The sequence below is a fragment of the Notothenia rossii genome, assembly GCF_949606895.1.
Source record: "Notothenia rossii genome assembly, chromosome: 11".
NCBI classification, from domain to species: domain Eukaryota; kingdom Metazoa; phylum Chordata; class Actinopteri; order Perciformes; family Nototheniidae; genus Notothenia; species Notothenia rossii.
The window spans coordinates 46,930,964-46,945,355 of NC_136910.1; the positions used below are offsets into that span (position 1 = coordinate 46,930,964).

The following is a 14,392-nucleotide window of genomic DNA, read 5'->3' on the forward strand; positions in this document are numbered from 1 at the left end:
TTTTGAAACAGCTATTCCCTAGTGGATTAAGCTGGAATTTAAAATAGCGCACTCTGGTGGTAGTACAGAATTATTACCCAAATAGCGGAAACACCATAACATTGTGATTTTGAACCAAATTCATATTTCAAAGTCAAAACCATACACGGTACAACTTTATTTTAACATTTCATATTTTAATTTTGCATATTTTTTATATATTAATTAACTTTATTAATATTTTACCTTAAACTTAAAAAAAAAAAAAAAGACATCTATAAAAATAATAAAACTTTGAGCAAAAAAAAAAAAAAAAAAAAAAAAATTAAAGTTCGGACGAACAGCAACGACGGTGCTAGTCAGAAGATTAGTGCTTCATCTTTGATAGGTTAATAAATAATTAGAGAACATGTCACCAAAACAAACTAAGTTGAGACTAGACGCAGGGCCAGGCTCAACTGCAGATATCAAGGAAAGGGTAAAAATCAGATCAGATGCTTTAACAGTTTCAAGAATCAGTCTTTATTTATTTATTCTTGAGTAACTTTACTGATTTGTGGTGTTGTGCGTAAGGCAATATCTCATTTGAGTGAGGGGCACCAGCCCTTCATGCAGGTCACTCTCTGAGAGAATAGTTCATATTTTCCCTCCAGTTTGGAGAAATATTATTTTATCATATGTTAGTTCAGCAGTGTCAACCAATCCTCTAATCCTAGAGTTATTGAGACGCATTAGCGACACCAGGGGTATTGTTTTTCGCAGCAACGATGACGCATAATACCATTACAAAAGCCATTATTGAAACAAGTAAACTATTAGAAGTGCTAATTGCTGATTTTTTTTATAGTGAATATGCATTTATACCATCAGAAAACCATAAATCATACGATATTTTTGTACCCCTTGTGGGTACACGGAGAAGTTATATTTATTTAATGCAACGTTATGAGTTTTACATGTCCTGTACAGAATAGGGTAATCATTGCAATATTAATTGAGCATTTTATGCTCAAAGGAGGGAGTGTCATGATTATACAGAGATGTTGATTTCAGTGACGTTGTAGTTAATAAATAATAACATGTAGTCAACAAGAGGTATGCCGAAGCTCGGGCCTTCTCCAAGGAGGGAGTGGTCCAGTTTTAGATATTAGACAAATAGAAGTGGATGAATATGTCAGAACTCTGAGTAATATTATGCAAGTTTTGTCTACACAGGCTAGGAAAACTACAGAGATACCAGACGAGACACCAGAAGAGACTCCTGTTCGGCCAGGTGATTGGGTGAGGGTGAAAGTTCACAAAAGACAGTGGGCTCATCCCCGGTGGACGGAAGCGTGAAAGGTTGTAACAAACTTCACACGCGCTCCGGTTTAAAGGTAAAGAAAAAGGAGCAAATTGACACCACCTCACACATTGTCACCCTTCACTGGCAACTTCCAGAACATTATTGGGAGTTAGGACTGATTTGGCAGAGCTGGAACAAAACAATAAATAGAAATAAGATAAAGATAGAAACAGCTCAAAAGACAAATTGTCTATAGATTTTTATAGATTGTACATTAATGTGAATACCTATTTTTTGTTTTACATCTGTAAAAAGAGTCCAATTTGTTATGTTGTTTTTGTACTCATTATTTAAATTCTGTAACGGACACAACCAGGTTTAAAATAGAGATGATGAGAACAAAGCCAAACCAATTGTGGGGTCCCCTAGGGATAAGAGTCAGAATAGCATTGTTGATTGTGCTCATTACACTTGGCACCTTTCTGGTTGGAAGGGGAGTACAATATTATGTAAGGCATGGATCCATTAGTTCACTCATAGAATGCCCACATCACTAACAAGACTCCAGCTGGGTTTCAGAGACTTTCACTTATCCCCAGAGCCAAAAGATCAGCTGAGCAATAAGAGGAGGAGTTAGAAATACTCGGTCCCAAACAAGAGGCGGTTATAATCAAGATGATTCACCCCCTTATATGCAGTTCTTGTATCAAATGATGAGATGGGTTTAAGTGATTGGGATATGTAAGTGATGGGGATTTACAGATTAGGGGAATCTCTAAATACACTGGATCCATGTTTTAGTCTGTACCAGAAACACCCCCTGTTAAGCTATGAACAACCGATCGGTGACCTGAGCACAATTATTGAAAATGATTGTTAGACACAGGCTACTAACCCACAAGTACAGCTTTGTACGTACAAACTCTATGAACAAGATTCCCCAGCAGATAGTGGCGACATTGCAGATATGTCCAGTCACAAAAGTTACTACGGTTCTAAATAACAGTGAGATTTAAAGTGATGGAGAAAATATGGAGACGTTCTTTTATAGTGTGTGAAATATGTGGTGCTTGAAACATCTAGGTATTTAAATGTATAGAAGAAAATGGTTTCCTGAAAGAGTTAATTGGAATAAACATGTTACAGTGGGTGAAGGCAATGTTTAGGGATATGGTAAAATTATTAGTAGACATGAATTGTGTTTAGATGGCATTTAACAACTAAGATGGATAGTATGGTTAGGAAAATAGAGTGGAAAAGGTTGGATTTATTTTACCTCAGTGTGTTAGAATTTAACTATACGTAATGCCTCCCGAGATCTCTCTCTCTCCACCTGTCAGAACGCTACGACCCCATCGTCCAAGCAGACAAAAGACCTCACCACGGAAGACTCCTCCTCCTCCATCGAACAGACAGAGAAGCAGAGCTGAACCAACAACTCCAACGCTGCATCCAGAACCATCTCCACCTGAGGCACCAAGAACCAAAACCAGGTGACATAAAAAGGCACACTCTCATCGGTCCCCCACAGGACATGAAGTTCCAAGCTGAGCCACAAGATTTGGGCACAAGAGCAGAGTGTGGGACATGAGAGCGGAATACGCCCTCCATGCAACAAAGTAGAGACTGTAAAGGAGGAGATGAAAAGCAAAGCAGATGGGACACTGAGAAGAGTTACAGCGGAAGGATCCAAGAGCGGATGGACTGAGGAGAAGGTGGACGGAGGAGAGGAAAGAACGGAGGAGTTGGCATGGTCCGGCAGAATGTGAGGGGGTCGTGGCGACAACCAGAGGGGGAGAGAAGGAAAACGGGAGTGAGTGAGTTTACACATAAACACACTTATTCACCAACGAGAAATACGTAAAGAAAAAGATTTATCAGCCATGAATTAATCAATTGGTGAATTTATAAAGAAAAAAGAGGAAACTATTAAATAACCCTAAAAACACACTGAGGGTAGAACATATTATTCAATCTTTTCATCATATCAACAAATTATTCTTTAAGAGTTTTTTTATTCATGTGTGAATTTGGGGAAGATTTAATTTGTTACAGTATAGACCTACAGTTTAAAGGGATGGTTTTAGTAACCACTCTATAAAAGCAGACAAATCTTTATTTGTATGGAAAATGTTAAAGGTAGAGCTAGTACCAAGCCAAAGATGGTGTTCCAATCTAGAGTATTGATTTCTCCATTGTAGCATGGTTATTACCTCAGGAGGGAAGATTAAGGTGGAAATAACATTTGTTTTTCGTCCAAGATGTAGAGTTTTAAAATGACACTGGGCAAAGAGCGAAAGCAAAGTTTAATTTAAAAAAAAAAAAAACTAATGTAGTTGGGAGTAATACATGCGGGGCCTTGGATCACTCATTGTGATGGTACATATTTGTTACAACAAACATCGTTTAGGGAGAAGGGGTTGCTCAACCCACTCTGCAGATGTTTTAAATCTTACTTGCAGCTTCAGAGGGAGCGCACGGCACCAGAGTATGAGTTTTAAAAGACAAGCGCCACCAGCTCCTAAAGGTCATCCATTCACCAGATGACCTGACATTTAGAGATGTTATTTAAAGGAGAAACATATCTGCCATAGGTGTAAATTCCTGAATTAAACTACAAACCATTAATGAAATGACTTCTGTTTTTAAAATCCTTGTTAAAGGAGGGAGTAATTATCACATGCTCGGGCACCCAAGGTTCCACACACTGTAAAAGGGGTTAGCATAGCTATTTAAGTAGACCATAATTGAAAATAAATTAGTATGAGTTATTGATATTCCAACGGTTTTCACACCATTTCAGGGACTTTATCACTGCATTAGAACAGACCACCCAAAGGTAATGAGTAGGAACCTTTAAGTGATGAAACTCTACAACTGTTGTAACTGACCAAAATCTTCTCCCAGAAATGACTGTCTAGAATGCCGTACCCCAGAGTAGAACGCACAACGGCCCCCTCTAGAGAACATATTACTTTCATACCTTAAATGGTACGAAAGGAGGGAGGGTAAATTTCTCAGGAGGAGACGGTTACAAATGCTAGCAAAACAAGACGACCCACCCCGTATACAGATGTGGATGACAATGATGAGTTAGTTTAAATGATATGGATGTTCGGAGATGAGATTGATCAATGAATGTCCAGCCGATGTGATTCTTTAAATGATGAAATCATGTGAAGAAGTGAGCAAAATTAAAATGGAGTGAATCCATTTCAATTTACTTCATACTATTCCAAGATAGTATATTTTTATTATTCCAATTAATTTTACACTATTCTAAGATAGTCCATTGTATTTGACATTATTATTTTATACTATTCTAATATGGTAGATTTCATGTTGTATAAATCATTGCTATTCTAAAATGGTTTGTTTCTTTTCACTTTGTAAAAACAAGTGCCTTAACACTGAGCGTGGTATGAGAACGGTTTCTGTGAAAGGAGGGAGGAAGAAATGTTCTGATACCAAGCCATTGCTGCTATTTCGAAGAATGATATTGAATGTAAACACTAGAAGTTATGCACAAGGGACAACTTTTATGTTTGAACACAGACAAGAATTTATTTTGTATTTTTGTAAAGCCGGCTGTGAAACCATTCCATTTGATTGTATGTTTGTTAATATGAGATATGTAATATGCAAAGTTCAGATGAAGAACTCATTGATTTCAGTATTATACACACCTTTTAGGTGTGTAAGGAGGGACTGTTAGAAATTAAAATCAATGTTTTGATGGTATAATGTAGCTTAAACATACCGTCAGTTTAAACGCTCTTTTATAGTGAAAAACCAGAAATTCTTGTGCACAAGCAGTTAAGCTTTTATTCTGAAAATCCTTCATCTACGGTTAGCATGTAGCATGTGGCTAATATACGATTTCCTAAAGAGGTGAATTGAGGAGCGAAATGACTTGGTGTGGTGAAAACCGAAACCTACTGATTTAACACTACAACGATAGATGTCGAGATATTACCATGCTGAATATTAAATGAAGGTACAGTTTATTTGAATACATTATTGTTTACAGACGAGTAGCATGTGACAACATCCGGAATGACCGGCAACCAAACGAGCCGAGAAGTATTGTTTAGAGTATTGATTACAGCGTTTAGAATGTGTTAAATGAAAAGTGATGAAAGAGAATATGAGGAGAAACGGCGTGTTAAGCATATATTGAATGTGAAAAGAACCTATCCTCTGTTTAAATGCAATAACGGACATTGGAGACGAGGTGAGCCGGCTGGCGGGGAGGAGCCAGCAGAGGATATATATAGCAGCGCCGGGGGAGAGATCCGCTGTCTTTCTTGCTCAGGAGAACCGGACCACAGCTGTTTGTCTGACGGAACAATATTCTGTCTGTAACACTACCGCGCCTTTTTTAATTAAAGTATCCCATTTGAATCTTTTCAGAGACTCCATTTAGTCTCATTTTAAAGCTTCTCTCCTGGACGCGAGAATAAAGAACACATTTTAACAATACCCTCACGATTTAGCCTATATCTCTTGATCAATTCACAGTCTTCCATTGTCTCCAAAACATTTAGTCTCGCAGCCATTTTCAGATTCTTTGTGAATAGGTCTTACTGAGTTAGGAGTCCTCTCGAGGACTTTTAAGCTCTCCTAAACTTAGGTGCTACTTTTAGGCCTTAAATACTTTGTGAATTGCTCTTAGTGAATAAAATTAGGAGTCCTAAATATGTAAGACTGACACGCCCATTATGTTTAGGAGTTTCTCCTAAATTCGCCAGTTAGGAGCTACTTTTAGCCCTAAGATCCTTTGTCAATACGGCCCCTGGTCTTTGTAGACACAATAGAGGTTTCTCAATACTCACATTTCCCCTCCTCGACTCTTTTCCTCGACTCCTATCCTCGATACTTAGTCCCGCCCACAGGAGATGCGAGCGGAGGACTGAGGAGGGGAACCGAGGAGAGAGGAGGGGACGCAGCAGGCAGTTAGAGAAATTAGAACTCCTCTCCTCTGAGCGGTCATTTTAAAGAGACGTCCATCGATGATGACAGGAGGCACAGCAGCCCTCTGTCTGATGGACAGATGTGTTCATGACGACTTATATATTTACTTTAATTCATTCACAGTGCGGTATAATGAGACAATAACAGGCTACAGATGCGGACATACACACACATATATTTATAAATATATACAATTTCAGAATCAAACATGTATGAGAGCACTCTCATAATAACGTAACACAATCAGAGACTGGATATATCCCCCCTCTCTCTCTGGTCGCTGAAATGGGGAATTGAAATTACAGTATGGGCCAAAAGTTGTATTTACAAGTATTTAAAGTAAGCGTAGGATACCAAACCAACTGAGACCTGTCTGTCCGCCGCATGTACGCACTGTACAACACACACACCTACACACTGTACCACACACACCTACACACTGTACCACACCCACCTACAGCTTCTAAAGCATAATCAGGCTACAGCCGTTGTGTATTTTATTATGTGAAGCACTAAATGGTCTTAGAAAGATATCGACTCTTTGTTTGTATATATCTACTAAACTAAAGCAAATAAAGAGAGTACGCCTGTTATACTGAGTGATATATATTTTACACACTGCTCTGCTTTCTGCACGGACCTCACAGCTGTTCTCACTGTAAACATCGCGTCGCGATGAAAGCAGTTCTCATTGAATCCTTGCTTCTCACTTGGTATTCGGGGAACAATTGAGCCTTATATTGTGCCGCGATTTGATGTATTGCCAGTTTTGCAAACCACGTGGCAAAGAAAGTCAACAAGTACATTGGCGATTTCATCTGAAAATATTTTACTTTTCAGGGAGATTTGATATTGCAGCAGTTCACACAGTAATTTGAACCTGGGCTGAATTCTTTCCCTATCATGTTCACAGCCATAGAACCGTAGAATGATCTTATACTAGATCCATAGAATGTTCCTCTACATTGAAATCCCAAATGACATTACTTTAATTTTTAGACACCTTTTTTATGACACATAGAATATACAGTTATTGACAAGTGGGGTATTTAGAATTTGTTGGAGGATTAAATGTTTAATTCTCTTTGGCTTGTCTTAACCAATGACCTTTTTTTAGGCCTCCAACCAAAAACCCATTCGAAAACACTCAGGACCCAAAGTGCTAAAATACGTAGCCTACTCCTTTACGGGTTTTAGGACTCATTCCTACATAACTCTGCCTTGTTGTGAAATGTTCTTTATAAATAAAGTTGCCTTGCCTTGCTTTGCTGTGCTAAGCATGGGTAGCACCCTTTGACAGCTGTTTCGGTTTCATCATCATGATAGTGAGTCGGAGACATTCACGTCAAATCAATTGGATGCTTGCTGATTAAAATTCTCATTGACATTAATCAATCAACCGCAAAAACGTACTATAATAAAATGCATGCTTTTAACTTCTTTTGTCTCTATTCCATTATTATTCAGAACATGACTATTCTGAATTGGATACAATTTGTGTAAACAGCAAATGTATGTTTGGATATTCTCAATAAGGCCAATATGCTGATTTATGGAGGATTCTTAAAGTATACAGCACATTAGAATATGCGTATTTGAAATAATACGTAGCATTTTTTTTATAAATCAATCAATAGGGAAGAGTTAGCTCTGTGGCCAGTTTTGTACTGGTTCGCAGTTTTCACCCCAAATAAGTAGGCTTCTGTACACCAGTGGTGAAAGAAGTTCTCAGATCCTTTAAAAAAGTAAAAGGGGCTACGGGTGGGGGGAATATTTCATCTTTTAATTATTTTTACCATCAATTTGTAAAAGACACATCACAAACATGAAAAAATGTAATCCATTAATATGATTTTGTTATTTAAATTAAGTCCTTCAAGATGTACATTTTGCCAGCCTTTCTTTTGCAAAAAAAAGAAGAAAGAGTTGTGATACACAAATCGGAAGGCCTAGGTTTTTGTCGACTTTTCTTTGATCCTTCTCTTTTGAAAACGAAATAATAAACTAACCATTTCAAATTTGTTAAAAAAGCCTAAATATTTCCCTTGACCAGAGGATGGCAGTATCGCACTTTCAGCCTGCAAAGACAGCTTCCGCTGAAAAAAAGCAGAAGAGCGAGAACTTCCAAAGGGTTACTTTTTCCCAAAGTACTGAACTACAGGCAGCTTTACCTTAAGTGTGTTTCTATCTCCCGATAAACAAAAGAAAATCATTGTCAGAAAAGTTTGAAAGTCATGTTAAATGTTAAAGGTATGGCATTTTGCAGAAGTCACAGTCCTCAGATCGGCGATTAAATCTGCATTTGTGGACAGTGACGGCAATGTGAGCCTTGGATTTAAACTCAGGGCAAAGAAAGCAATCATCACATTGGATCCAATGTTGCTCACAAAGTAAAACTAGCAAGGTAGCTTTCATACAGTCCACCTGACGACAGCTAATTGAAGAAAGTAGCACATGGTGAGTTCATACGCATCAATAAAATAACTTAACATTAGCGTAATTAAATATATTTTGCTTGTCTGAAACATCAAATGTACGGTGTACTGGGAAGCAACATGACAGTGACGTTTTAGCTAGGCTAAAGTGAGTCACCAGCTAAAACAAAGAACGACGTCGTCCAAACTACAAGCATTATGTTAGCATTGAATTAGCTCGAGCAGTAATCATTTTACCGCACGTGTGGGTGTCATTAGGTAGTTAGCTGTGTCAGACAAGCTAATGTTTTCTAATAGAAAGTATGACAACAAACACTAAGGAAGTAGGGTGTGTGTTGTATTACCACTAGGTGGAGATAGAAGATAATAAAAACAGTCAAGACCCAATATTCTCATCCTCCACTATCCCCTGAAAACGTGCTGTTGCCTGGATAGTGCTGCGAGCTAAAGCCGGTCTGATAGAAACAGACTTCAGGCCTAAAAAACATCCTCAGCCTAAAATCAAGTCTCATAGCCAGCTGGCCTCTTGCCATTTCTCAGGCTGCTGTTCCCACAGGTTTCGGTGTGTGTGCAGAAATGATATCATGAGCGAAACTGGTTCATAACCCCTACAGTTTTCCTTGAAGTTTGGTTTTAAACTGCTGCATTAATAACACATCTTCTTTTTTCTTGGTTTGATTATAACTAAAGCTTTGACATAATTCAAGACAATGGAAAGTTGTTGCTGAACAAAAATGAGAGCAAATACATAGATGAAGCTATTTGTAGGGTGTCATATCTTGACCTACATACTTTAGCTTCTTTACCATATCATTGTGTGGTGCACAAATAAATACTTTGCAAACAAAATCTCATAACTGCCTTTATTGTTATTCAAATTTGTGTTTTTTTCTTCACAAGTAAGGTTTCAAAACATGGTATTTCCAGGCTTCTCATAATATTTCTTTTTAAAACAGAAGAAAACCATTCCAAATAAAAGCAAATAGAACAATAAGGGAAAACGATAATAATCATAACAAACTAATCAAATAAAAGTAGTACAAAGCAAATGGATTTGAGCAATTGTGGGGTTTTTTTTAACAGCGTTGTGTTGTGTGTCTTCCTCAACAGAGGGACAGCAGCACACCTTTCATTGGACTGAAATGGACAACACTACTCCAGAGACAGTGTGTATGTATCACTTAGTTTAAACGGACAGTTCTTTCATTATTTACATCATATATATATATATATATATATATATATATGCCTAAAACAAAATATGTTTACTGACTATAAACAAATCCTAGGTCATTTGATAAATTACATTTTAATTTCCAACCAACCGTTTTCAGCACTTGTTCAACTATACATCTTTTTACAAGTCATCTCTTTTATAGTGACAGATACATGTGGTTCCACTGTGTAGTTACTAACTTTGACTCATGTCTGTAAGTAGCTTTGTTTTCAATTGGTTTCTTAGCAACATTAGTTTTTCTGTACACAATGAGCCCACGGGGTGTACAATGATATCATCAATCTTGTTTCACTGTCTGTCGGTATGTTTCATTTGGATAGAAAGTCCAAGTTGTACAAAATTCTGGAGAAGGAATTGACATGCATCAACGCTTTAACAAGCAATGCATTTTGCGATTACTTGTACTCTCCTTATTTTCGAGATTCAATCAAAGCACCTGTTGAAAGGTTTTTTAGCTCCAACAACCAAATACAAAAGGAGAGAAGTACTTGTAGGAGAATGTGATGGCATCCTTCCAGTGGAGTTAGCCCACTCTCTGCCAAGTCACACTGAAGCTGTTCTGGTGGCTGTAGTGACACCAAATGCCCCATTTAGACACTTGATCTTTGTGTTTCAGGCAGTTAGGCCCGTGTGTGGATTTAATGTCTGTCAAATTGTATTGAAATGTATGTCACCTTTATTGTTTTTTCAAGAGCTGGAGGATAGGATAGCTTAATAAATAACGCAGAGCTAACAACATACACATTTAGATTTTGTAATTTTTTTAAACCTGGTATTTTTGCATACTTGCTGTTAAAGATAGGTTACACTTTCATTACTATTTTTTATATATTCAAGTGGTCAGTGTGTAGTTTTGTTTCTGACTCGTGTGATCCAAACATTCTCAAAACCCCCATAGCCTTGATGTTATGTAATTTAAAAATGATATCATTTTCTAAATTCCCAACATTTTGGTGTTTAACAATATATTCTGCTCCAATACAAATTTAGCCTCAGAAAACTATTTTTGATGTGGTTAAAAGACAGTTTTCTCTCCGGCTGCCTGCACACAATGGGAGATAGGACAAGTTATATCATTAAGAGATTGCCTTCATAAAAAACGCAAGACTACTTCATATAATCTAATTTCTCTCTTTATTAAGATTAATGATTTAGTTTGAATATGTCAACTGCCATTCAAAGTTTTATTCAAAAACCTCAATAGAAGCTTCTAAGGTTTAAAAAAAAAAAACGAATTCTATACAGCCGTAATCGAGACTCAATTCATGAGTTGTAAATGCCGCATTTGTTTTCTCATATTTCAAATGAATACATTCTCACAAAAAGGTGAATGAGTGCATGTACTGTATGTGTGTCCGTGTATTTATACGTGGTGATGGAGGTTATTATGTCGCAATGAATGGGGAGCCTCCAGCTCTGTCATTCATCCAGCAGCCTGGACTCTAAAGAAGCTACATGCTCCACATTCCTCACCCAAACAGTGAGACTGAAGTGAAGTGGGCTGTGCTGTTTGTGTTTGTGTGTGTCCCTGTGCATGTACGCATGGTCGTCAGTGGGATGAATGGGCTGGAGTGGGGTGTATAACAGCAGAGAAGCACAAAAAACAGCAAAGGAATCTGTGTCGCTATTCAAATGCTTGAAATTAAAGGACCTCTCAGGGGACCATTGCAGGGTTTTTGCACATCTTAGCCCAATTACTACACTGGTGCAGTGCACGTTCAAAACATGTCTGTTAGGAAAGGGCTGAATGCCTGACCCTGGGGTGTTGCTGTTTGCAGCTTTCTTGAGAATCTCTCTTACAAACAACTTCACACTCAGGGTGCCACTCATCTAAAGGGTCAGAACAAACATAGGTTTATTTCCATGTGTAGCTATTACAAATATTAAATGACGTTACTATTCTTTCCCGAAATACCTTCCAAAGAGCTTCCAAAGCACCTAACAATATATATAAAATGTAAGTATTCTATTTACTAACTGACTACTTCTGCTTCAGAGAAAAACATTGTACTACTACATTTAACTGACAGTCCCAATGTCTGTCTTCCTTGAGTGTACTTCATTGTAACAGTCCCTTGGTTAAATAACACTTAGTCGATCATTGAGTTGGCAGTATGTAGTCCGTTGCCCCCGGGAATACACCCACCGAGGGTGAAGTAGATCGGATGGTCAGTTCTGGAGAAATGTGAGATGCAGGGATTCCTCACTTTCTAGTTAGATACCCAGCCTCCTTTGCTGTTGACCGTCTTCCATAGCATGTTATCATGTTACTGTCAAAGCTGGCCCCATTGTGAGATAATAACGTGTAGGTCCATTGTAAAAGCCTGTGCTGCTTTACCATGCAACTGTTACTCATGATTCAGTTATTATAGTCATTAAAGTGGTTTAAAAGCAACTTTTAAGTAAATGGAAACAAACATATTTTCTGGATGGTATCGTAAACTGTTGTATATTTTGAAAGCGCCTGCCACATATATATAGAAAATGCAAAAAGCATAGCATGACTGGAATTTTGTAAAAACGCAAAACGGATAATCAATGTATTTTTTGGTTTTGGCAAGGATTATTTATTGAGTCTCTGTTTTAATATGAGACAAAGAACAGAGAACCGTCATCAGGAAAGATGGCAAACTTAGAAAGAAGTGATACTTACTTAAAGTGATACTTAATGCACATGGTTTTAAGATAAAGTGGGTGAAGCACATGGAAGCATAGGGACTGAAAAACAATCTGAAGTAGAGAGGGTGCAGCTAGAAGATAAACATATATTAAAAAAGATTCTCAAGCAAGTAAAGTTCTTTAAGAGGCAACATGAAAGAGACCAAAAGTGTCAGCAGGGATCGAGTAAAGAAAGAGGGCCAACACAGAGAGGGAGGGGCCTTCTGCTTTGCTTTCCCAGGCTATGCATCAGGAAGGTTGTCTTTTTTACACCATGACCACCGCATAGCCCTTTCCTGGGGAAATCCGAGACACAATCCAGAGAGGCTGCTGCAGGGAGTGAGAGGAGAACAGGAAAACTAGCCATGGGAAGAGGGAGGGGGGGGGCAGGTATTGGTGAAGCCCACACAGCATGAGCGACAGAGAAAGAGCTTTTTCTAAGTGGAACACACCTTCATGCAGTTAGACACTGACAAGCACACAATCTTACATCTCCTCTCTTTTCTAGAGTGTTTCACCCACTGTGTCCTTCCATAAAATGTGCCCTGAGTTTTCCTCTGGAGTATTTTGGCTGCAGATTCAGCTGGAATGCAGATCTAATGCCGGGTTCCTCCACCATCCAACCAGCCTCAGCTGTTCATCCCATGTTATGGCTGCTTTGCCATGCCTGTTATAGAAATAATATTTGACGTTATGGCTACTCAACTTTGCCTATTTTCACTAACAATAATTCCAGGATATCAGATTACCTGAATCTAAGATTAAGGTCGGACACTAAAGAAGGTGTTTCGAGACTATTTTGACTTTTTTATGAACATCACCAGTACAGCAAATCAGCATTGCGTATTTGCAGAGTAGAGCTGCAACAATAAGTCAATGTGTGGGTTAGTCTATAGTCAGAACAATTATTACTAACTGTTTTGGTAACCAATCAAGTTATTTTTCATGCAAAAATGGAAATGAATTGGCAAGGTAATGGCAATTACAGCCTGGGGACATTGTTTAAAAGAATTGCTAAACATTTGTCCATGCAGGTAATTGTTGTTACTATGTAAAATACTTTGTCAATGGACGCTTTGGACGAAAGATAAAATGGGTTATGTAAGCAAAACAACCCAGTTGCATAACTGATTTGATTTTGAGAATGAGACGATAAGATCTAGACTTATTCAGTTTGAATAGTTGTATTTTCCCAAATCAGAACTCTTTACTGTCCACAACGGAGCGTACACAAGGCGGCGTGCGTTGAAACTTGCCGGCGGGCATGTCTGACGCTCGACCAACAACCAATCACATGAATCTCCGCCCCGGACACCCAAGCAGCGTTTTTTATTGGCTAGAGCTTGTACTGGCATATGATTCAATTGGCTGACGCTTCCGTCGAAGCTTCAAAAGTAGAACATTGCTCTACATTTGCTCTACGCTTTGCTTCCACAAAGCAGTTCGGCGAAGCGTGACGTCACCCCATTCAAAGTGAATGGGTAGAAGCGCTGAAGCTTCAACGCACGCCGCCATGTGAAAGCTCAATAAGACCCTAATAGAAGCCATCAGGTGCCTTGCATGGTCAAAAGAAAAAAGAAACTATATAGGCTGGGGTTTGACAGGTTGATAGAGGTCAAAGGTCAGAGTGAAACCCCACCTCATCTATGGTGTGTGTGTGTGTGAGATCCCCTCAGGTCTTGACCCCGTCGTGCTGAGAGACCAACTCTTCATGCTATGGAACCAGAAAGATCTGCAGACGGTGAGTCACTGTGTGTGTGTGTGTGTGTGTGTGTGTGTGTGTGTGTGTGTGTGTGTGTGTGTGTGTGTGTGTGTGTGTGTGTG

General features: G+C 38.5%; 1 protein-coding gene across 3 annotated transcripts in view; it reads left to right on the forward strand.

Moving 5' to 3' along the window:
* Positions 1-8,385: 8,385 nt before the first annotated feature.
* exd3 (exonuclease 3'-5' domain containing 3) overlaps positions 8,386-14,392 on the forward strand; it is a 51,720-nt gene continuing 45,713 nt past the window's right edge. Inside the window, exons 1-3 of one of the 3 annotated variants that reach the window (XM_079659860.1) lie at positions 8,386-8,695; positions 9,784-9,843; positions 14,235-14,309. In XM_079659860.1, the coding sequence (XP_079515986.1) occupies positions 8,693-8,695; positions 9,784-9,843; positions 14,235-14,309 (138 nt within the window). In that variant the 5' untranslated portion in view covers positions 8,386-8,692. The remainder of the gene's footprint in view (positions 8,696-9,783; positions 9,844-14,234; positions 14,310-14,392) is intronic. The other 2 variants (XM_079659858.1, XM_079659859.1) reach the window with 2 other exon arrangements.